This window comes from Geospiza fortis, unplaced genomic scaffold (assembly GCF_000277835.1).
Source record: "Geospiza fortis unplaced genomic scaffold, GeoFor_1.0 scaffold244, whole genome shotgun sequence".
NCBI lineage: Eukaryota > Metazoa > Chordata > Aves > Passeriformes > Thraupidae > Geospiza > Geospiza fortis.
In genome coordinates this window covers 2,893,967-2,915,011 of record NW_005054370.1, presented here as the reverse complement: position 1 = coordinate 2,915,011, position 21,045 = coordinate 2,893,967, and the positions used below count along the sequence as shown (strand labels likewise).

General features: G+C 49.6%; 1 protein-coding gene across 2 annotated transcripts; it reads left to right on the top strand.

Moving 5' to 3' along the window:
* Nucleotides 1-6: 6 nt before the first annotated feature.
* CDR2L (cerebellar degeneration related protein 2 like) lies at nucleotides 7-19,848 on the top strand. 2 transcript variants are annotated; one of them, XM_005424582.2, is made up of 5 exons: nucleotides 7-249; nucleotides 12,843-12,955; nucleotides 14,330-14,478; nucleotides 15,378-15,542; nucleotides 17,057-19,848. In XM_005424582.2, exons 1-5 carry the CDS (start codon nucleotides 171-173, stop codon nucleotides 17,940-17,942), a joined length of 1,392 nt encoding a protein of 463 aa, XP_005424639.1. In that variant the 5' UTR covers nucleotides 7-170; the 3' UTR covers nucleotides 17,943-19,848. The 2 variants fall into 2 exon arrangements, with proteins under 2 accessions (XP_005424639.1, XP_030915820.1); XM_031059960.1 differs by lacking the exon at nucleotides 14,330-14,478 and having other exon boundaries at nucleotides 12,843-12,934; nucleotides 15,418-15,542.
* Nucleotides 19,849-21,045: the final 1,197 nt, after the last annotated feature.

Sequence of the window (21,045 nt, the reverse complement as noted above, 5' to 3'; positions counted from 1 at the left end):
CCGGCGGCCACGTCGTGCCACCTCCTCCTTCCCGGCCCGGCCGGGGCACCGAGGCCGCATCCCCGCCCGCATCCCTGTCCGTATCCCCGCATCCATCCCGCTCCGCGGTCCGGAGGCGCCGGGCCCCCCTTCGGCGGATGCTGCGCGTCTCCCCGGGCCGCTGGTGCTAAATGCTGAGCGCCGACAGGATGGAGGAGTTTCAGAGCGAGGAAGAGGAGCCCTGGTACGACCAGCAGGACCTGGAGCAGGGTAAGGATGGGGCCACGCCGCAAGCTGCCAGGGATGGTGGGCCAGGAGATGCGCGGGCAAGAAAACGGGCAAACGCCGGGGACGAGAGGGTGGGATACCTCCTCTCTGGACTGCTGTTTGGTTGGCACAGCCAGCGCCTCATCCTGCAGCGGCAAATCTCGGCTCTGCTGCTCCGAACCGCTGTCCTGGCCGAGGAAAGTTTAAAGCCGATGGATAGAGGCAGAGAGCCCAGAGCTGTCCTAAGCACTAGGGCAGTAAATAATTTGTTGTGTTACATCTTCAAGGTAGCTGGTTCCCCAAAAAACTTGCTGCAGGCAGAATCAAATAGGGGTAGTTATGATACTGCTTTTATTTCAGAGTAGTCCAAGGTAGAGTTATGAGGCAAATTAGTTAGAAATTAATATAAAGGAAATAATGTATTGCTAAGGATGCTGAAAGTCTGTCTCAAAAGCTTTGCTGTCCAAGCCCAAATCCAATGGGATCTTCAGCTTCTTAGTCACCTAATTACTTCTGGAGATTTTTCCAATCAGCCATAATATCAGGAGAAATATGGGAGGAGAAGAAAAAAAATCAAGGCCAAGTTTCGAACGGCAAAAGAAGCCTGATTAGAAGACAAAAGTTCACTTCTGTAGTTTGCTTTGAAGTAACTGTACCTAGTTCAATTGAATGTTTACTCTAAGACTGGACACTTGGTGCCTGTGAGTATTTGGGGCTTTTTTAAATTTTATTTTTCTTATCTTAATATTTTGAGTCAACACGCAGTAAGTAAATAACTGGAAGAAGTCCCATTTTAGGCCAGTGGCCCAGGAATGAACGGGACTGATTTGGCAATGCATAGCAAAAAATCATTCCTACCTGAACACAGTTCTCCTCTGGCATGTTGTGCTATAGGTACAGTTTTATATTTGCTTTTCCCAGCTGACTGTCAGCAGGGATGTGCAATCCAGCTGCAGTGCCTCAGCCCACCATCGCTCCAGTACATTATGTCATGATTTGAAGTTTATACAACTTCAGCTGCAGGACAGGGGCCCAGCAAGGAATGATAACCAGACTCCCAGAGGTTGTTACAACTGGGCTTTAATCCCAATTTCTCAATTAACAGGAAGTAGTGGGATACTGGGCCCTGTTCTTTGAAACACAGCACTCCAACAAAGCCAAGAGCACAGAGATGAAGCTATCAGCTGGATAAACAGTGCAGCCTTTGAATGCTCAGAAATTCACATTTCTGGGTGACGTCTTCCCATGGCTCACAAGAGGCCTGGGCACTGGTCCAGGGCTGGGATGTAGGCTGAGGAACAGCAGAACTAGGGATGAATACAGGGAGTGTTGAACAACGTAGGACCAATTGATTTTTAGCCTAATGTTGTCCCTGGTGTCAGGTTCATGAGTCAGCACTGGCACTGTACAACTGGCTCACAACAATAAGAGCACCTTCCCACTGCAGGCCAGGTTCCCAGCTCTGTCCCAGCAGCCTAAAAACAGAATGACTGTCTCCAGATGATGGATTGAGGCTGGGTACGGGCTCCACTTTTGAGCACGTACAGAACTGGAGGAAAACACACACCCAAAACAAAGCCCAGCTGTGGGTTTGCAGCCTCCTGTATATGAATAGGGGCTGCACAGGCTTGCACAAACTCAAGGAGAGATGCAGGAAGGCTGTAACTGGAATCAGCCAAATGGAAAGGTCCTACGGGGTAATTACAACCGTAATTAATTTGCACGATGCACAAAGCATCGCAAAGGACAGTGCTGGACTTTGTCCACATACACTGTGCCTTTGCATGACACCCAGAGGTCTTTGGTGGTGGCACAGCCGTGAAGCTGTTGGTTTGGGAATGGGGGGTGGATATGTAGCACGAGACATCCAGCGTGGCACGATTAGAGGCATTACTAAGAGGATTGGCATGCCAAGAGCCCAGGGTCGCACAGAAACCCACGCCTGGCAGCAGCACCAAGAGGGCAGAGGACAAAAGCAGAGGCTTAAAGACCATTCCTTAGGAGCAAGGGGTGGGAGAAACAAGAAACAATCCAAGCTAGGAGAGCAGAGAAGGTTCTTCCGTGAACCAGTTGGTTGCTGGGCCTTTATCATCATTTCACAGCATCATCAAATATTTATTACATTTACATCCAAAACTGTTTGCTAAGCAACAGATGGCTTAACTGGGAGCTCTGTGATGATTATGTTAATTAACCATTTTAGCACCAGAGTGGAAATCATGCCTCCAGCTCCACACCAAGCACCTGTTACTTTCTTTGTCATCCTCCGTGAGCCTCACCTTGCCAAAGTAACTATTTTTTTTCAAAATAATAAATCCCAATCACTCTTCCTCTCCCCTGAAGTGTCCACAGCAACAGGGTGCATCTACCACATGATTTAGAAGCAGCAAGATCTGGTCCCCAGCCTCAGGACCCTTCCAGCCTTGTTCAGATTAAGCCAGTGCCTTTCAGATGCCTTTACCTGTTTCCTGCATGCTGTAACACTCTGTGGCTCAAGGCATTGTACCAAAATGCCTTAGCACACAGAAGCAGAGACTCAAGTCCCAGCCAGGACCCTCAGCAATGACATGGTAACAGCAGTGGTGTCCTGTGAGGTTTCCTTTGCAATGATGTTCCCTCTGGGAAGGCTTTCTGATTTGAGAAAAGTGGTAAAAATGGAGCTGCAATTCCCTCTTACCATGACTTGCTTATTGCTTTGTAAGCATGAAGAGATATCAGTGCTGCTTTGGTCCAGCTACCTTCCATCTGTGCCTCTAAGTGTTAAAACCAGGATAAAATTCTGGTGAACCTTTTTCCAGCCATTGTGAACTGATGATGTGGCTACAGTTACATCACATCCTGTGCACAGGGCCTACGTGCAGCCAGACCCCAAGAGAATGAATGAGCTAAAATTAGAGAGTCTGAGCTGCAGATAAGTGGGGGCACCTTTCCTGTTCATCAGGAGCATTTGTGTTTGGGAAGGCTGTGAGCCAACTCAATTGCATCTGGATCCAAACAGAGCCAGCAGCTCTGCCAGCCACTTCCAGCCTTCATCTCACCGCAGCAATCTCACAAGATGAATCCTCCTTGCAGCCATGCCTCTGCATTCCCTGATCTTCCCAGCCTCCCTATGCCCCTGCCAGCAGCCAGGTCTCAGAGCAGAGTGCAGCCCAAGAGGAGGCCTCTCAAAGCCACCCTTCTGATCCCTGACCATAGCCTAAGGCACATAGGGGTTTCTTGGGTGTCCTGCATGGGGCCAGGAGTTGGACCTGATAATCCTGAGGGGTCCCTTCCAACTCAGCATGTGCTAGGATTCTATAAGTGTGGGATGATTTCTTCCATGTCAATAAACAGCCTCTCGCTGCCTCTTACTGCTCTGAGATAGGCAGCAGGACCAGAGGGAGTGCAAGAACCAGCACATCACCTCATTGCCACTGCAAAACCAATTGTTCTCCAGGGCAGCCACAGAAACCTTTGGGCCAAACCATCTGCAATGCAGGCTTAGGACGTGACAGCTGTAACCTCTAAAGGTCTCCAGATTTAAGAATCTTTTTTAATTCCTCCTCCTCTTGCCAAGCATCTGATTGATTGAGTACTAAGAAGGAAAATGACACAAGGTGCTGAGCTTGCACCACTCCCAACTCATCCGTGTAAAGACGCAGGGTCACCAGTGCTCCAGTGACCAGATCCTGGCATTGGGGTAAGCCCAGGGGATCCGTGCTGGCACGCATACCTGCACCACCCAGGTGGTCCAGAGCACTGCAATCCATTATCAGCTTGCCCAAAGCATTCACTGCACAGGGGAGCTGGTGAAACTCATATTCTACCCCTCAGGAGGCAGGTATCCCAGCAGTCCAGGGACAAGGCACACACCTTGTGTGCCTGTCCTCCAGGAGCACAGCAGTTATCTACCCTCCCTCCCTCCCTCCCTCCCCAGAGGCAAGCCAGAAGGACAGAGCTTTGCCTGCAGTAGCTGAGCCACTTATTTATTTAGCAGTACAGTACAGCAGGTAGCTTATGGAAGTGGAAAGTTTTCAGTGACTAATTGCTGAGCTGCTTAGGAATGACAAGAGGGACTAGAAAAGTCACAGGAGACAAGGAAACAAGATGACAGGTTAGTCTAAAGAAGTAATGAGAGACTCCAAATATGGTGGGGGGGGAAGAATATATATAGATGCATTTTCCTAGAGCGAAAATTCTTCTGTTACTTGAAGGCAGCAAGGAAAAAAAAGGGCACAAGAAAGCCAAAAAGGGGCACAAGAAAGCCCCACACAGCAACTTTCAGTGAGAGACCAGAAGCTCCTCTCCACATCTGCTGATCCCAGGCACATAGTTCCAGCTGTGGGAGGGAGCAGAATTAGAGGAACTGCTGGAAAGGGAAAGGGGAAACAAACAAAAAAAAAAACAAAAAACACCACCATAATAAAACAAACAAAAAAAACCTGAAAAAAACCCACAAAAACAAAACAACAACCAAAAAACCCAAACAAACAAACAGAGTTTTCCATATTTCCCATCCTGAAACAAACAGCTAACAGTGGCAATTCTCCTTGGCAAGGCCATGCACAGAGGATTTATGGTCTGAATCCTGAAGGACGTTTTTCCCCAGCGGCTCTGAGCCTGAGGGACTGGGAGCCAAGGCACCGGCCACTAACACCCTGCACACGGAGCCTGTCCCCCCACCCCAGCATTTTCCAATCCTCTCTCTTTGCTCCTGTCTGAAACAAACAGCTAACAGTGGCAATTCTCCTTGGCAAGGCCATGCACAGAGGATTTATGGTCTGAATCCTGAAGGACGTTTTTCCCCAGCGGCTCTGAGCCTGAGGGACTGGGAGCCAAGGCACCGGCCACTAACACCCTGCACACGGAGCCTGTCCCCCCACCCCAGCATTTTCCAATCCTCTCTCTTTGCTCCTGTACCAGCCCCCAGCCAGTGCTGGCCTGTGACAGGCAGGAACTACTCAGAGCAGTGACAGCACCAGGGTCCCATCCTACTCCTGCTAAAAGCAGTGCCAGCACTCAGGATAATGCACTGCCCGCTCACTCCCGCACTCACACTCTGCCTCCTCTCCCAAAAGGCTTTCCCAGAGCAGCACAGTGCTAAATTCCCACCCCATCTCACTCCAACAGATCTGTGTGCTTGCATTAAACACACCTTCAGGGTTTCCAAAGCTTCTACTTAATCTGTCCAAAAACACTATGTGATATGTGGGCCAAGAATTTAGGAAAATATTTCCAATACAAAATACCCAAAGGAAGGAAACCAGATGTTACACAACTGCTGCTTTTTGCACAGCTGGGAATTTCAAAGGGATTTTATGTTAGTTTGTTTTTTGTTTTTTTCCATGTGTATTTAACAGTTGTAAATCATCTCTCCAAAAAGTGACAGTTCTAATGGTTAAAACAGACCGTTCCTCTGCAGCTTTCTGGGAAGTCACTGCAGTCTGTGCAGCTGCTCTGGCCCTGATCAGTTAATCTGTCTCCTCCCTGAAGGATTCAGACCTTCAAGTGTGTAATATCCAGGTCCATGCTTCTTGGCCTCTTCCAAATATGCAGCTGCAGCACCAGCAGTTGGAGCAAGGATGTGATCATGCTGTCCTCCAAGTTTTCTTGGTCCACAAGGAAGTATTGAGTCCTGGGAAGGCACTTGAACTGGGAGATGGTGGCCAAGTGCTGGTATCTGCAGGAGGAGGCAGAGCAAGGAGCAGCAGAGCACACCCCACAAGCATCAGTCTTTGAAGCAGAACTGTGTCAGGGACACTGGTTTTGGTGTTGGGCTCCCAAAAGAAGTATTGCTCTGCATCCTGCTCAGGACTAGTGGTGGACATAACATCATTTTGAGAGTACATCACGTATTTCATCACTCCCTTTTCCTGCAAACTCAGACTGGAAGGTTACAGCCCTGTGCTCTTGCTGTGCAGCTGCACAAACAGCACTGATCTCTCATCTGAGGTCAAGATCTCTTCCCACATGGGCAGCATCTCCAGCCTGTGCCAAAAGCCAGGCACAAGACAGCCGGGCTGTGAGCTGAGCACCTGGAGGAACAGGGCTTCCTAAACTCCCCAGAAGCAAATGGGAAAGGAGCAGAAGTGGGGCAGCATCCTGCAAGATGATACACTTTTCTTCTAAGTCAAGAAAAAGGGCTGATGGAGAAGAGGTGGGCAGGTTTTTGCGTTGCTGCAGAGGGTCAGGCTGTTTCTGCATTTAGCTGTAACACATGGAAGAAAGGTCTCTGTACCTAAATGTCTCTGGACATAAGAGGTAGCAGACAGAAGTAACCAGCAGTGGCAGTGCTGGCAGGGGTCCTGGGGGCTGCTACAGCTGCAAAGTGACAGTTGTGCTAGAAGGTTTGCTCCCTGTGCCCTGAGTGTCCAAATCACTCAGCATCAGTGGTTCCACCTGCCTCCCCCTAGAAAGAGGGGAGCAAGGCCATCCGAGTTGGCTGGGAATGGCTCAGAGTAGGGGAATATATTCAGGAGCAGGGCAGGAGAAGGGCAGGGCAGGAGAACTGACACGGCTGTGGCAGCCCAGCGCTGTGGGCACCATCCCCTGCCACGTGAGCACAGTGACCTGTCCTTCGCAGGGCGCCTTTGCTCGGGGCTCTGCACGTGCACAGCACTGTGCTGAGCACCCTGGTGCTCATCCTCCTTGTCCATCCTGGGTCACCTACAACCTCCTGCCCCCAAACACACAGGGGAGAGGAGTTCTGCCACATGGCAGCCATCCACATGCCTGTGTCTTTAGCTTTAAAAGAGTGGAAGCCTTTATTCACGGTTTTCTGCAGCCCAACATAATTAATTAGTTGGAGATTTGCTGCCCGGGGGAGGAGTGCATGCAGGAAAGCTCTGGCTCCCTTTCTCCCTCCTCTTTCTTCACTCCTTCTCTTCAATAGCCCCACTTGTATATATTTATTTAGGACATTGTGATCCAGGTGCACTATCAGAGCCTCGGAGCCACCAGTCACCAAGCACTTTCAAGCCATTTTAGCCTATAAGGCAAGCACAGGCACTGAGGCTGTTTAGATAAGAGAACAGCAGGAAAATATGCAGATGGGGCCTCAGCCATGGTCTAATAACATCCTCTGTGTTCTCATGCTCTAACAACTTGGCAAAAGGCACAACAGTTGCTGTGGGCACAGGGATGGGACTGCTCTGCCTGTCTTTGTAGAGACACAGCTCATAAGCAGAGGTGACCATCCTGGGTCTCAAATATTAATATACAGGGGAGAATTCAGAGTGCAGGAAGATAAGAGGGAAGAAAGAAAAGGCATAAATTAAATCTAAAAATTCTGGTGAGCATCTGAGAAGAATAAAGGAGAGCTCATAGAGGAAATATGGAATAGAACTGAAAAATATAGAAGGCAAGGAAGGGAGCAGCAGGGGCTAAGAGACCTGGAGGACTTCTCTGCAGCACAGCACAGTACAGACAGTGTGTCCCTGAGCCCCTTGTCAGGGATTTCCACTCGTTGGTGATGCCACTTTTGCCCAGGGGGGCTCAAGATACCATGGAAGGAGCCATTCTCAGTGCACTGGGCTTGCCTTGATCCCCTGCCAAACACCGCTCTGCCACCACCTGAGCCCCCCCACCACAGACACTTGCACAGCCAAGGGCAGCAAAGGAAAAAAACAAAAAAAAAAAAATCCCAAGCAGGAAATCCAGCAAATCTCATTAGAGTAACAAAAATGTCAGTGTGATCAACATCAGCTCAGCCCAGCAAGAGCCACAGTTTGAAGGAGGAGAAGGAAGAGGAGGAGGCAGCTGTGGTGCCAGGGGCTTAGGCACCCTGTTTGCCCTCACTCAGCCCTAACAGAGGCTTTTCCCCACCTGCTTCATTGGGACTATTTTACAAAGCAAGCCCTGCCTTTGTGGAACACCCCACTACACCAAAATAGCAGATCCTCCCCAAAAACACACAAAACACCAAGTGCAGAGCTGAACTGAGCAGCAATGTCTGAGTTACCCCAGTGTAAAAGCAATGGGGAACCCACATCTCAGCAGTAACACTGGTGACTCTCTGGAAGCTCTGGCTGGCCTTGGGAAACACTATCTTTGTAGAATGGGCATGTTGGAAAGGCTTTTTCAGGTTGTGTTTGAGGTGCTGCCAGATGGCATTTGCTTCCCTGCACCCCAGCAAGTTCCATTGCAATGCCTTATACAGGCCAAGTACAGAGATTGCTTCCATCACCTGCCATGGAGCAGCAGTAAGTGATATACAAAAGCTGATCTTCATTGTAATATACCCACACAGCACAATGCCTCACAACTATGAAAGAAAATAAACGAGTAGCAAGTATACCCTATCCCAGGGTAAACCAGCATAGCATCATTCATTTAGACTTTGAAAGGAATAATTGCACCCACCCTTGACTTTAAGTACCCATGTGTAATGGAGCAGACAGCAAATGCCATTAAATTCAACGTCAACAGCATTAAACATCAGTTCTTAACTCTCAATGTACCCCATCCATCATCTCACAAGCACCCTGAGCTTCCTCCAGAGACCTCCCCACCCTCCTCCCTGCTCTTCAGCAGATGCATTCACCATGTGCAGCACAGGACAGGAGCAGCCCTTTCCACAGCCCCACATTTAGGACAGGGCCACAAGTAGTTTCTTTATATATGCTCAGCTGAAAAGGACCTGCAAATCCAGAAACCCTTGCTCATCTGCACCACACAGCAAAGGACTTCTGTGTCCCCTGCAAGCTGCTGGCTTTGCAGGACAGGGACAGGGCTGGTTTATTAAAGGTGAGGAGGAAGTGCAGCATCCCCAGTGTGTTCTCTCACAGCCTAAACATGAGAATCCCTCACTGCAAGAGACATGACAGGGGAAAGTCCAAAGCAGGTGCACCAGATAGCAGCTGCACCAGAAAGCTGCATTTATGAGGAGCATCTGAACAGCTACTGGATCATCATCGAGCCAAGAGCAGCCAAAACCTACCCAGAACCAGGCTTATGCTCTCACAAAGTCACAACCAGGAGATGCTGGAGGGAAGAAACCCCTCCTGAGGGCTGCGGCAGAGTGCTCTGCTCAAACAGATGCAGGCCAGCACTGGGAAGGCAGAAACAGCTCCAAATCCTCTTTGAGCCTCGTTGCAAGGCTGGGGAAGCATCCAGCTCTGCCACAGCCCCATGCAGGGAACATGCTTGTGCCAACACTGCCACAGGATGCTGCCATGAGGGAATAGCCTGCAGTTTGTCCCTCAGCCTCCTTCCATCAAAGGTGACAGCTTCTGGATGAGGATGGGTTTTTTTCAAGTTTCCTCAGTGGCACAGAGGTAGCAGAATTATTGCTGGGCTGCTACTGCTGATCTCTGCACTCCAGGATGGTGCCTCCTTGATATTCTGCCCAGCCCTGCTCCTCTGCTTGGATTCAGCTCCTGCTCCCTTCCCACCATATGGTCTCTCTTCCCATCCCCACCCTCCTTGCTCAGAGGCCTTTCCCATGGAAGCTTTCAGAGAAATGCAGCCTCCATCCCTCCCTCCCTCTCCTGCTCCACAGGCACAGCCCTTTATTTGGGGACACGGCATGTCTCGTTGGCTGGTGTTAACTAGAAGGGTCACGTCAGTGCTTGCAGTACAGGGAGCCAGAGGGCGCCAGGTTGGTGCTGCCCGGGACCGTTTGCATCCATAGTTCTCTCCTGATAGGATTTGGCAGCATCAGGACCCCATTTTTGAAGTTGAACATTGGCCATTTCACAGTGGCGCCTTCAGCACAGGCAGGATGTGGAGGGATCGGGCACATCGAGCAGACACACAGCACTTTATTTCTCCTCCTGCATCCAGAGGTGAGGGGGAAGGGAGTCATCAGCATATCTGCTAAATTAGGGCAAGTCCGTCAGCACTGGCTGGCTGATCTGACAGTGGAGAAGCAAAGAGGAACACAAAAAATTGGGGGAAAACCATAGTACTATGTAGAAAGGATTCCTGAATTCCTAAACAGTTCTTTTTCTCCCTCAAACAACTTGGTGAAATTTCACATTCAGCCTCGGGTTTCCAAGGTCTCTGTGGAGAGGAGCTGTGTGCTCCCTCAGCCCATGCAGAGCCACAATTAGTACTAAGATCAAGAGGGATCTGGTCTAAAGACAACATTAAAGCACTTCCACAATATTCCCCCCTCCCCTCAGCCCCATAAGCTGGGGGGACCAACAGGTGCGGAAGAGGACTCAGGCACAAGGGGGTGGATGAGACAGGATTACCAAGGATGCTTTGGCTGGCAGGAAGAGAGTGAGGGAGTGTGTGTGACAATGGCTGAGGCAGTTAAAAGACACTAAAAGAACGAATTCCCCCATGTCCTTTAAGCCTGGTGTCTCCCAGGCCCTTATGCTCAAAATGGAAATGAAGACTCAATTTCCTCCTCAGAGCCGAGCCCCATTCTTTCCTCTTTCCCACTCATCCCCAAACGCTGCCCATTTCCCCCATTAAATTATTGCTGACAGAGCCCTTTAAATTACAATGCAGGATCTTGCACTGCCTAATCCACTTAACTCAACCCCAGCTGATTAAATTGGATGCCATATGGTGGGAGAGTATTGGTGTAATCCACAGGGATGGGGACACACTTGACTCATTACCTGGAGCACAGCACGGAGCCCTCTCACTCCACACCTCCACATCGGGGCCCTGCTTGCTGCCAGGGATGTGATTTCCAAGGTGCCACTCTCCAGGAACAACACTGGCTCTGGCAAGGTGGTGCTGACATTAAACACAGCCCCAAGCAGCTTAAAGGCACAAATTATCCTTCATTTCTGCTGGCATCTGGCTGTTCCCCCAGCCCCAGCTGGTGTAGCAAACACTCGGATCTCCCTAGGGCACTTTATAAACTACAGAAATTTGGTGCTTGGAAAAAACCAAATAGGTGGAGGAGGTCTGTCCATGGGGAAACGTGCCAATAACTTGATTGCAGGGAGAGCTGCGACTGCAGCCCTCAGACTGGGTCACTGTGCAATGAAGAGGATTATAATTAAAAAGGTCACAGCCCTTTTAATAATAACACCCTGCAATGCAGGGCACAGCTGGAGAGCACATTCCCATGGAAAGGGGAGATTCGAGGACATACTGAGCAGCTGTTGGCAGCACCACATCTGGGGAGCCAGCAGAAAAAACATGGGCAAGACACAAACTGGTAACATATCAGCACACCTCACAGCACAGCAGCATCCATCAGGAAAGCCCCATCCCCAGCACTGACAGCACTGTAGCTCACCCCCTGGCAAGCACTCATGTCCAAGGTCAGCATGAGCCTCATTTTGTGATGTGTGAGAGGTCAGGGCTTTCCCAGGCTCAGAATACATCCCAGGAGTCCTGGTTCCCCTTCTTCTTGTCTTAGTGACCAAATATGCCTCTTTCCCAATCAACTGCAAGGCCAAATGAACCAATGGAGGAAATGATAGCTACTCTCAGCCCTGGCAAAGCCTTTCCAGAACACACCATTAAATGCAGACTAGAGGGGAGCATTACAACAGGCTAAGAAAATGCCAGGGCAAGAGACCCATGTCCCTTCACACCCTGCAGGATTGTCACTCCTCAATTACCTACAGCTGCATGATAACCACACCAAAGAAAGAAAGAGCAATAATGCACACCAGGACCTGTTTCCTTACCTTTTGGAAGGATTAAGGTCAGATTTTCACTCTGCCATCCTAAGAACTGTTACATCTTAGAAGCACCAAGAAAAATGAACCCCCCCGCTTATAATCACGTTTTAAGAAGACAATGAATTCCTGTGGAAGCAAAGGGCTGTTCTCAGAGCCAACTGTGCTGTCCCAGCCTCACAAACAACATCACCTGTGGGCTCAAACTTTGGCCAACACAGGATTCACAGGGCCTGGAGGCTTTTTCTTTTCCCATCAGCAAAGCCAGCATTTTCAACTGACCACACTGTTAACATCTATTTTTCCCTGCATTTCTCCTGAAGTTCAACTTTTTCAGTAGCTTCCTAAGGATGTTTAGAGGTGGCAGAGTGAACACAAAGTAGTTTGTCCTTTCCCTGGAGCTGCCCCAAGGAAAGAGCCTTGGATTCAGCCGCTGCAGTGCTGCCAGGGCAGCACATCTGGGAGGTGCCTCCAGCCCCCTCAGGCCACGCAGGGTTTTATTACTCCTGTCAGTCTATTAGAGGTGATGGATGGAGGCTGACAGGGAAGCCAAGGCACTCCCTTCGTTAGAGATAATAATGTAATTTATAGAGCATCCCCAAGGCCCTGCAGGGCTTTACCAACCCCTTGCTCCATTCTGACAGGTGCTGAGCCCTTCCCAGTGATAGGGGATGGAGGTGCTGAGCACCTGCCACAGCCCAGGTCCTGGGCTGATCCTGGTTGCAGTGTGCAGGGAATGCGGGAGGGTTTTGCAGCCAGCAAAGCACTAAATTGTCATTGCATGGAGGAGCTGCAGAGTCCTGAGCTTGGCCTCCCCTTGTTCCTGCAGCCCATCAAGACAAGAGGCCAGATCCTGTATGTTCTGTGAGCATATAGCCAGGTCAAAACGTGCCAGTAAAAACCAGTGCCATGAAAAATGTACTGCTGTGCTTGGTGTGGGGTCATTTTTTGGGGTGGGGGGAGATCCCACCACACCCAGCCACAGAGCTGTGGGAACTGCAGCAGCTTTGTCCCTCTGCTTTTCAGACTTACACTTGGCTGCAGAGCTGGGGAAGACACTGCTGGAGCGAAACAAAGAGCTGGAGGACTCCCTGCAGCAGATGTATGCCACCAATGAGGAGCAAGTGCAGGAGATTGAGGTAGGGACACAGTCGGGACAGGGGTGGGGACAGGAGCTGCTTGGCCACTGCTGTCACCTAAGGGCAAAGGTGGGAAAGGGGCACTTCCACCAGTGCCAGCAGCTCAGATGCCAGCAGAAAGGCAGGAATGTGCTGTGGGGCATGGAAGTTGAAGTATCTTCTGTAAGTGCCTGGAGCAGGATGGATTAAATTCTGAGTTTTAAAGTCTGTTGATGGATTAAAGCTCATCCCAGCCCTGGAGAAGGTCTCATTCCCCTCTTAACTGGCATTTTTCCTTTTCTCACATCCTCACTCCCTGCCCAGATGTGCACACCAGATTTTGGCACCAGATTTTGGCACCAGGCTGCATCTGGGTCACGTTTGGCCTTCCCCTGCACATCCATCAGCCTTCACACTCACTTCTCTCTGCTCTGCTGCAGCTTTCCCTTGATCCCACAGATTCAGAATCGTTTTTGTTCCCAGCTGGCCCCTCGGCACCCCCATAACACAGCCCCCTTTGTTAGAGGCATAAAATAGCTCTTTCTCCAAGAGCTGCAATCTAAACCCCCATTTCAAGCATCCTATGGGATCAGGGCAGTATTTCTAAGAGCTCACAAAACTGATCTTAGAGGCTTAAACCTGCTGTGCCTGGGAGGGTTTCCATCCACTGGAAACCTTCTAGGGATCTGTGAGTTAAAAAAGACTGAACACCCTCTGATTTAAAAGGACTCAGGGCAGAGGAGGTCTGCCAGTTCACAAGAGCAGCACATGATGCTGCAGGGATCAGACAGCTGATGTTTGAGGGAACTAGTGGATGGATTTTGTCATTCCCCCTCCAGCAGCCCATCAGAAGCACATCCACCATAGGATCTGGAATCTGGCCCCAGCTGAGAGTGAGCACCTGAGTAGATGTCCCTTTCCTAGTCTTCCAAGGATAAGATTTTGCAATAGCAGACCTATAGAAAAGAGTGTGCAAATCCACAGAACCACAGGTCTCCTCATATTTCACAGACTCAGAGTTTTAGCCTGAATTCCCAAGGAAACACAGCTTCTGCAATTGATCTGTCAGGCGATCCAGTAACCAAGCGGCCAATTTCAGTCAACTTTCAGTCCCAGGGATATCAACTTTCTTTGGTACTGGGAATAAAAAAGCAGCTGAATAGAGAGAGATAGAGGTTAGTGCCCTTCACAGAGGGCAGGGGAAGTTCAATCGTATTTTAGACACAAAAATATTTGCAGTGGTCGGGGGCATGAATATTTCATCTATGGAAGAGGCCTCAACCAGGCAGAGCCACAAAACACATGATCAGAGGAAGTAAAAGCTGTAAGAATTTCTGCTTGTGAAAAACCCTGCGTTTTGGATGTGGAGTGCTCATGCTTCACTTTTCCCTGCAGTACCTGACCAAGCAACTGGAGATGCTGCGGCAGATGAACGAACAGCACGCGAAAGTCTACGAGCAGCTGGACCTGACAGCGCGGGACCTGGAGCTGGCAAACCAGAAGCTCGTGCTGGAAAGCAAGACTTCCCAACAGAAGATCCAGTGGTACGGCCTCGCCTGGATCTTCAAGATCCAAGAGCCTTCAGCTCACCTTTCCTCTGCCCCAAAGTGCAGCCTCTCATTGCTATCTGAGCCATTCTCTTTTGTATCAGCCCATTTTTGCAGATGTTTAGAACACAAGTGTGTTGCAGTACTGCTGGTTAGCAGGGTCTGCCACAGCACAGACATCTCTAGGATAAGGGCTGGATAAAAGAGTGTCTGAAGCTACCTGGAGAGAGGCACAGCAGGCTCTCCTCAGATGCTTTTCCTTGAAGAAAAGGCACATAATTCTATCAGGGAGATCCCCAGCACACAGCCCTGAAGAAACACCAGGCACAGATCCAGCAACTCGTGTAACCCTGGCTAGTCCATGCTGAAACACCAGTTTATCAATAATATTTCTTTCCTAAAACAAGCCCATGATCAAGGTCATCCCTAGAAACAGCAGCCTAAGCCAGGTTCTTGTAATGCAGCATCATTTGCAAACAACTGTGAGGAGGAGGAGTTTCTGAGCAGAGTGTTTTACAAACTATCTGCAGACAGAACAAAACAAAATCTCTGCCCAGTCTCTGTGTTTCTCTACAAGATAAACAAAAGGAACAGATGCTTGTTTTAAGTGCAGAGATGTTTCAGGAGAATGCTTATGTCTCAGAGATGACTCTTTCAGCCAACTGATTTGAGGACAGGACTCCATTCAATCCCCCTATGCCTTTTTTATAACTAACCCCATTCAAGAGTGACCACACAGAGAAAGACCAACAAAAAATAAGTGCTGTCATGATCCCAGGGCACACGCTAGAAACTGGAAGCACCTTCCCTAGACTGGATTTCTCTATAAGAAAAAACCACCTTTTAGGAACTTATAGCATCTGATTTCTCACCTGTGCTCCCTCCTCTCTCTGCAGCTTGACAGAAACAATCGAGGGGCTGCAGAACCAGGTGGAGGAGCTGCAGAAGCAGGTGGAGGAAATGCGGAGCTTGGAGCAGCTCCGCATCCGGAGGGAGAAGAGGGAGCGGCGCCGAACCATCCACACCTTCCCCTGCCTTAAGGAGCTGTGCTCCAGCCCCAGGTACGGAGCCTTGGCTGTGGCAACCCCTCCAAACTGCTCCCCACAAACAGGGGAGGTGGCGGGTGAGCCCCTCTGGGGGTGCACAGAAACCCCTCAGACACAAAGATTGGGCATCAGAGCCTGAAACCATGGCTGGAGCTGAAGGGGGGATGTTCCTCTCACCAACCCACCTGCCTAAGGTGGTGTTGGCAAGGCAGAGCCTTCATCATCTCAGCATAGCAATACTTCCCTTGCCAAACCAGCACAGCCCATTTTCCCTTTCCAGCTGCCTTCCAGCACAGCACCAGCACCTCCAGCTCACTGAAACCAGTTGAGATGGTGCATTTTGTGCTTCATGACTCCAGCACCCCCTAGGAACACCAGTCACACATGCAAATACACCATGTGCTGCCAAGTGCTGTACAAACACCTTCAGCACTACTGCAGCCTTAATCCTCCTCAAAACCCAGGACTGTGTTAATTCACTGACCTCACGAGGACATTTCTTGCTCAGCTTTGTCCACAAAAGAGGGTTCTTTAAATAGATAAGCGATCAATAAACTTTGTTACTGAAAGCATCCTCTGCCAGAGGATATGAACCAAAGACATTTTCACTGCAGCAGCAATGGGGATGTTAATCAGGCCATAACGTGACCCCCAGCAAAATCCACTTAATGTCACTGTGGTTCTTTGCCCCCCAGTCCCCCAGTCCCACTCTCCCCACTACCACAGGACCTTGGGCTCCCTTGCAGCTCCACAGTTGGCTCTGAAGGTCAGGCTGCCCTTCAGTGCCCTGAAATCTGTTCAATACCCCCCACCACAGCCATGCCTCCCAGGGGAAGACATAGAGCTTGCACTTTTCCAATCTGTTTTAAACAAACAGGATGCCATGGGTGCTTCACTGAAGAGGAAAACCCAGATTCCTGAAGGGAAGGGGGAAGTGCTTGTTATCACTTCCCAGGCAATGAAGAAGGGGCATCTCTATCAAAAATCTCTATTTGCCTTGCCATGTAAATCTTCCTCACTCCCTCCAGAGCACCTCCCAGACACAGGACTGCACAGGCAGCAGCACACGTGCTTCAGAGTTTTGGCTGGCTGCATCTGGGGTTGTTGCCATACGCAGTGGGTAGTTGGTGAACTCCATGGTGCAGAGAGCAGTTGATGGACTCTAGCAGGAAAAACCCAAAGCCACCTACTTTCAGCTCACACTGGGAGCACTTGAACATTCATTCTTGCTTCACTGCAATGCTGGTGGCTTGTCTGTTAACCAGATGTGTCTTTTACCTTTTAGGATCTCATTTCCCTCCTGTCTTTTATTGCTGCTGTCCAAAAAAACTGCAAGTTCTGTGGGACAGAGATTTGTCTCTGTTTCCACAGCTTGTGGTCTCCTGGCACATGGAGAAGGCACATCTCACTCCATGAGCTCATGTCCTTTTTGGACATCAGTAGAACTACTTACACAACAATAAAACACAAATCCCTCATGGGTCAGACTGCTTGGTCTGACTCTCTCAAGCATCTTTCTCCTCTTTCAGGTATGAGGATGCATTCCAGGTCCACAGCTCTTCCACAGAATTCAACCAGAAGCCGCTGGAGAGGGAGAACGAGCGTCTCCAAGCCATGGTGGACTCGCTGAGATCCCAGGTGAACCAGGAGAAGCAGCGGAAGGAAAGGGTGGAGCGCGAGTACACCTCGGTTATCCAGGAGTACTCGGACCTGGAGCAGCGGGTGTGCGAGATGGAGAACTGCAAACTGCGCATCAAGGAGCTGGAGGCAGAGCTCCTGGAGCTGCAGCAGATGAAACAAGTCAAGAAGTACCTGCTCAGCAGAGAGGACAACCTGTCCGAAGCCCTCCTTGAGCCGCTGAACAACGCCCCAGAAGCGGATTACATCGACCTGTCCGAGGAGGAGGGAGGGAAAAGCCACGGGACATCCATGACCCCTTCCCCAAACCACCCGGTGCGGAAGAGCTGCAGCGACACGGCCCTGAACGCCATCGTGACCAAGGACGCCGTGAGCCGGCACGAGGGCAATTACACCCTGCACGCCAACAACGTGCGCAAGCGAGGCATGTCCATCCTGCGCGAGGTGGACGAGCAGTACCACGCCCTGCTGGAGAAGTACGAGGAGCTGCTCAGCAAGTGCCGGCAGCACAAGGACAGCGTGCGCCACACGGGGGTCCAGACCTCCCGGCCCATCTCCCGCGACAGCTCCTTCAGGGACTTCCGAGGAGAGGGGCATGAGCTGGAAGAGAGGAAAACCATGGAAAAGACCATCAGCAAACACGTGGAGGCCGTGGACAAGCGGCTGGAGCAGAGCCAGCCTGAGTACAAGGCTCTTTTTAAGGAGATCTTCTCCCGCATCCAGAAAACAAAAGCAGACATCAACGCCACAAAGGTGAAAAACAAGAGCAGCAAATGAGTGCTGGCTCTCCGCAGCTCCCACGTGCAATTGCAACGGCCACGTCTTCTCTTGAGCCCCAGGAAACGCCATGTGGCCCCTCTGCTTTGAAGGTTCGAGAGGTCTGCAAGCGAAAGAATGTCACAGGGACCCAACTCACTTTTTTAAGCTTAGGCTCTGGACAACCCATTGGGACAATTGTACATTGTAGTTAGAGGATTTCAGAAACCACATGACGGATCTCTGCATGAGTTACTGCTGCTGCCAGACATCACAACAGCAATGTAAACCCCACCATGAAAGAAAATAAACCAGTCTCCCCCTCCACCCTTTTTCAGCTTGTCCCACAGCCCAATTATGTGCAAGCAAAAGCCTGGATGTCCTCCAGCATCCTGCCACAGCTGGAGTACAGCACCTCAAAGTAAAACAAAAAGCCATCAGAACTTTAGGGGCTGCCCCAGCACAGCAGCCCAATCCTCCAGTTAGGTTTTATGGCTGAGAACCTATGCTTGAACCCAAGAGACTTCTATCTCTGCCTTTCCCAAAGGGCAGCATGGTCTTGCTATTTAAGCCATTCTCTAATCAGTCAGGTTTTTCAGCTCTTTACAATGCAAGCTCATTGCAACTGGAAAAACTTGAAGAGAAATATAAGACTGATTGTTCCATCTCCATCAGCATCGCTCAGTGTTTCAGTCTACACTCTCCAGACCTTGCAGGCATATGGGATTTACTCGCTTTAAGTCTGCCCTGGTATTTCAGCCCAGGTGAAGCACCATGCCTGGTAGGAACTCAGTGCCCAGGGCTTTCCCACAGCGAGACAAGAAGTGCTATTACAATATCAGAGACACACTTTCATCTCACGGTCTGGGTACCAGCTCTCTGTGCTGTGCTCTTCAAGAGGTCATTGTCCCATTGTAGCAAATTCCTTAAAAACAGCTTGCATGGGCTCAAAACTGACTCCCAGGGACTCACACACAAGCCAGGGGATGCAGCATCTCCCAGGTCAGGAGTCTGGCCCTGGCAGTAGCATGGATCACACATCACCCCTCACTCCTGCTCCAAACATCTCCCCAGCCACAAGGACAGATTGCAGCTTCCTGCTGAAAATAATCTTTCTTGGCTGAGACTGTTGCCTCTCATGTTCCAGTTCCCTTTCCAGCACTGAAATCTCCTCACTTTGGCTTCCACAGACATGCAAACACGCAGCCAAAAGGCCACTGCAGTCTCAGGAATCACCAATTTCCAGCTTCCATGAACTAGATGATGACCTTGTACAGTCAGACACGTTTTAGGCAGAGAAGCAGCATCTCAGCTTAGGCAACACCCTGAGCATTGAGCCACAAAACCCAGCAGCTCAGTGTAAGCAACCTACTCTGTACCCGCCTGGAGCAACCATCAGCTGCATCTGGATTCTCTTTTCACCAGCTTACATCCCAAAATCTTGGGTCAACAGCTGGAATCTTTCCAACATTGAGAGAAACAAATGTGAATGTGGCTTTGGAAGGGGAAGACTGTTCAAGTGGAATAATCCCCTACATCCAGGGAACTGTTCAAATGGAATAATCCCCTACATCCAGGGCTTTGATGCTACAAGGAGCAACCTTTCTTTCACTCCCCATGGAATTAATACAGAAACCCCCCCCAAAACCACCCTGTTTTGTTAAGCTGAGTACCACAGAGGTAAGTTGGCAGGAGTGTGATGAGCAAACCACCCCTGCTCCAGAGGTCTCCTCCTCAAAACCACCAACTGCTCTTCTCTTCCACATCTGGGATTTCCAGGTGCCCCACAGCCCCAGATGCATCAGGAGCTGCACGCACAGCTGTGGCTACCAGCTCTGTAACAGTATGGAGAACCTTCATGCCTTATTTATTTATAATGGAAAGCAGTTGTCTAATAAAATAAAATAAATAAAGATGAACAACAACAGCAAGAGAAGTGTTGTTGATTTCCTGGGAGTGTTCACCATCCCTTGACTCGGCACTTGTAGCAGTGTTGGTTTAAGGCAGGCAGTGTTTGCCCTGCAGTCAGCTGATGCTGCAAAGGTGTGGGAAGGGAATCACCCTCACTTTCTGTTTTAAACAATCCTATGTGGATCAGCATCACAGTTAAGTGCACATTAAACATATTTTAAATGCTCTATTCTCCTCTCAAATACAGAGAAACACTGATTTTCTCACAGCTCTTACAGCTCTTTTTACTTTTAAGAACAGCACAAGAGCTAATTCTTTGATTTTCAAGTACAATTTAGGTCAAGAAAGTGCTTCAGGCGTCCTTGCAGAAAGGAAAGAGAATATGCTAAACTATTCTGCTGCATTATTTATATAACACACATTTTTGTGCACTTGGACTGCCAACACTGCCATGCGATCAAACCTCTCTTTTGTCAGCTCGGAAGTCTCTGAAAAACCACACAATTTCTAAGCTTCCAATTCAAATCCTGTTTTTCTTTTGACCTTTTTTTTTGCAAACCACAAATCCAAAAATGACTGATGTGAGTAACATGATATTAGTACTTGGCTTGACAAAGGCACAGCTGCCATGTATCAGCAGCATGTTCAGCGAAGTGCTGAGGGCAATTTTCTTCTGCCTCCAAAAATATTAGTGGCCATATATTCATGTCCTGATTGACTGTGTGAGTCAGAATCACTTGATTCCTGCCTTAAGTGGTGCTTTCCGTGATCAGAGGAGGAGAAAATAAGCATCTTCGGGCCTTTTGTGCCACCTTTGATCTAAACTTTTCCAATTGCTCTTGGAACACCAAGGAAAGCTACACAACTCCACTGAGAGGGAACAAGAGAGTGCTGAGCAACCACTCTGCCAGAGAAGTGGTGTAACAGAGAGCAGCAGCTGCTTAACAGCACACCCCCATGGTTCGTGACAGAAAGGAAAATTGCTGCATGCAATTAAAATGGATGAGGAAAAGTATGATGTCACAGGAAATAATTCTTAATTTCAGAATTTGGCAAAATCAGTGACATTACTCAGCTCACAGCATTAAGATAATAAGGGCACAGCTTGTCAACTGTCAGGTTCCATGCTGAATTTGAAAGCTGGCATTTAGACACGTGCAGTTCCATCAGATCTGGCCTGGCTTCTCACTGGAATAATGTTTCAGAAGGGTTA

What these genes read in the sequence shown, in the direction of transcription:
- CDR2L (XM_005424582.2), top strand. Translation starts at nt 171, where the DNA reads ATGCTGAGCGCCGACAGGATGGAGGAGTTTCAGAGCGAGGAAGAGGAG. An exon ending in CCAGCAGGACCTGGAGCAGG is followed by an intron (nt 250 to 12,842) that starts GTAAGGATGGGG and finishes TCTGCTTTTCAG; the next exon opens with ACTTACACTTGGCTGCAGAG. An exon ending in GAGCTGTGCTCCAGCCCCAG is followed by an intron (nt 15,543 to 17,056) that starts GTACGGAGCCTT and finishes CTCCTCTTTCAG; the next exon opens with GTATGAGGATGCATTCCAGG.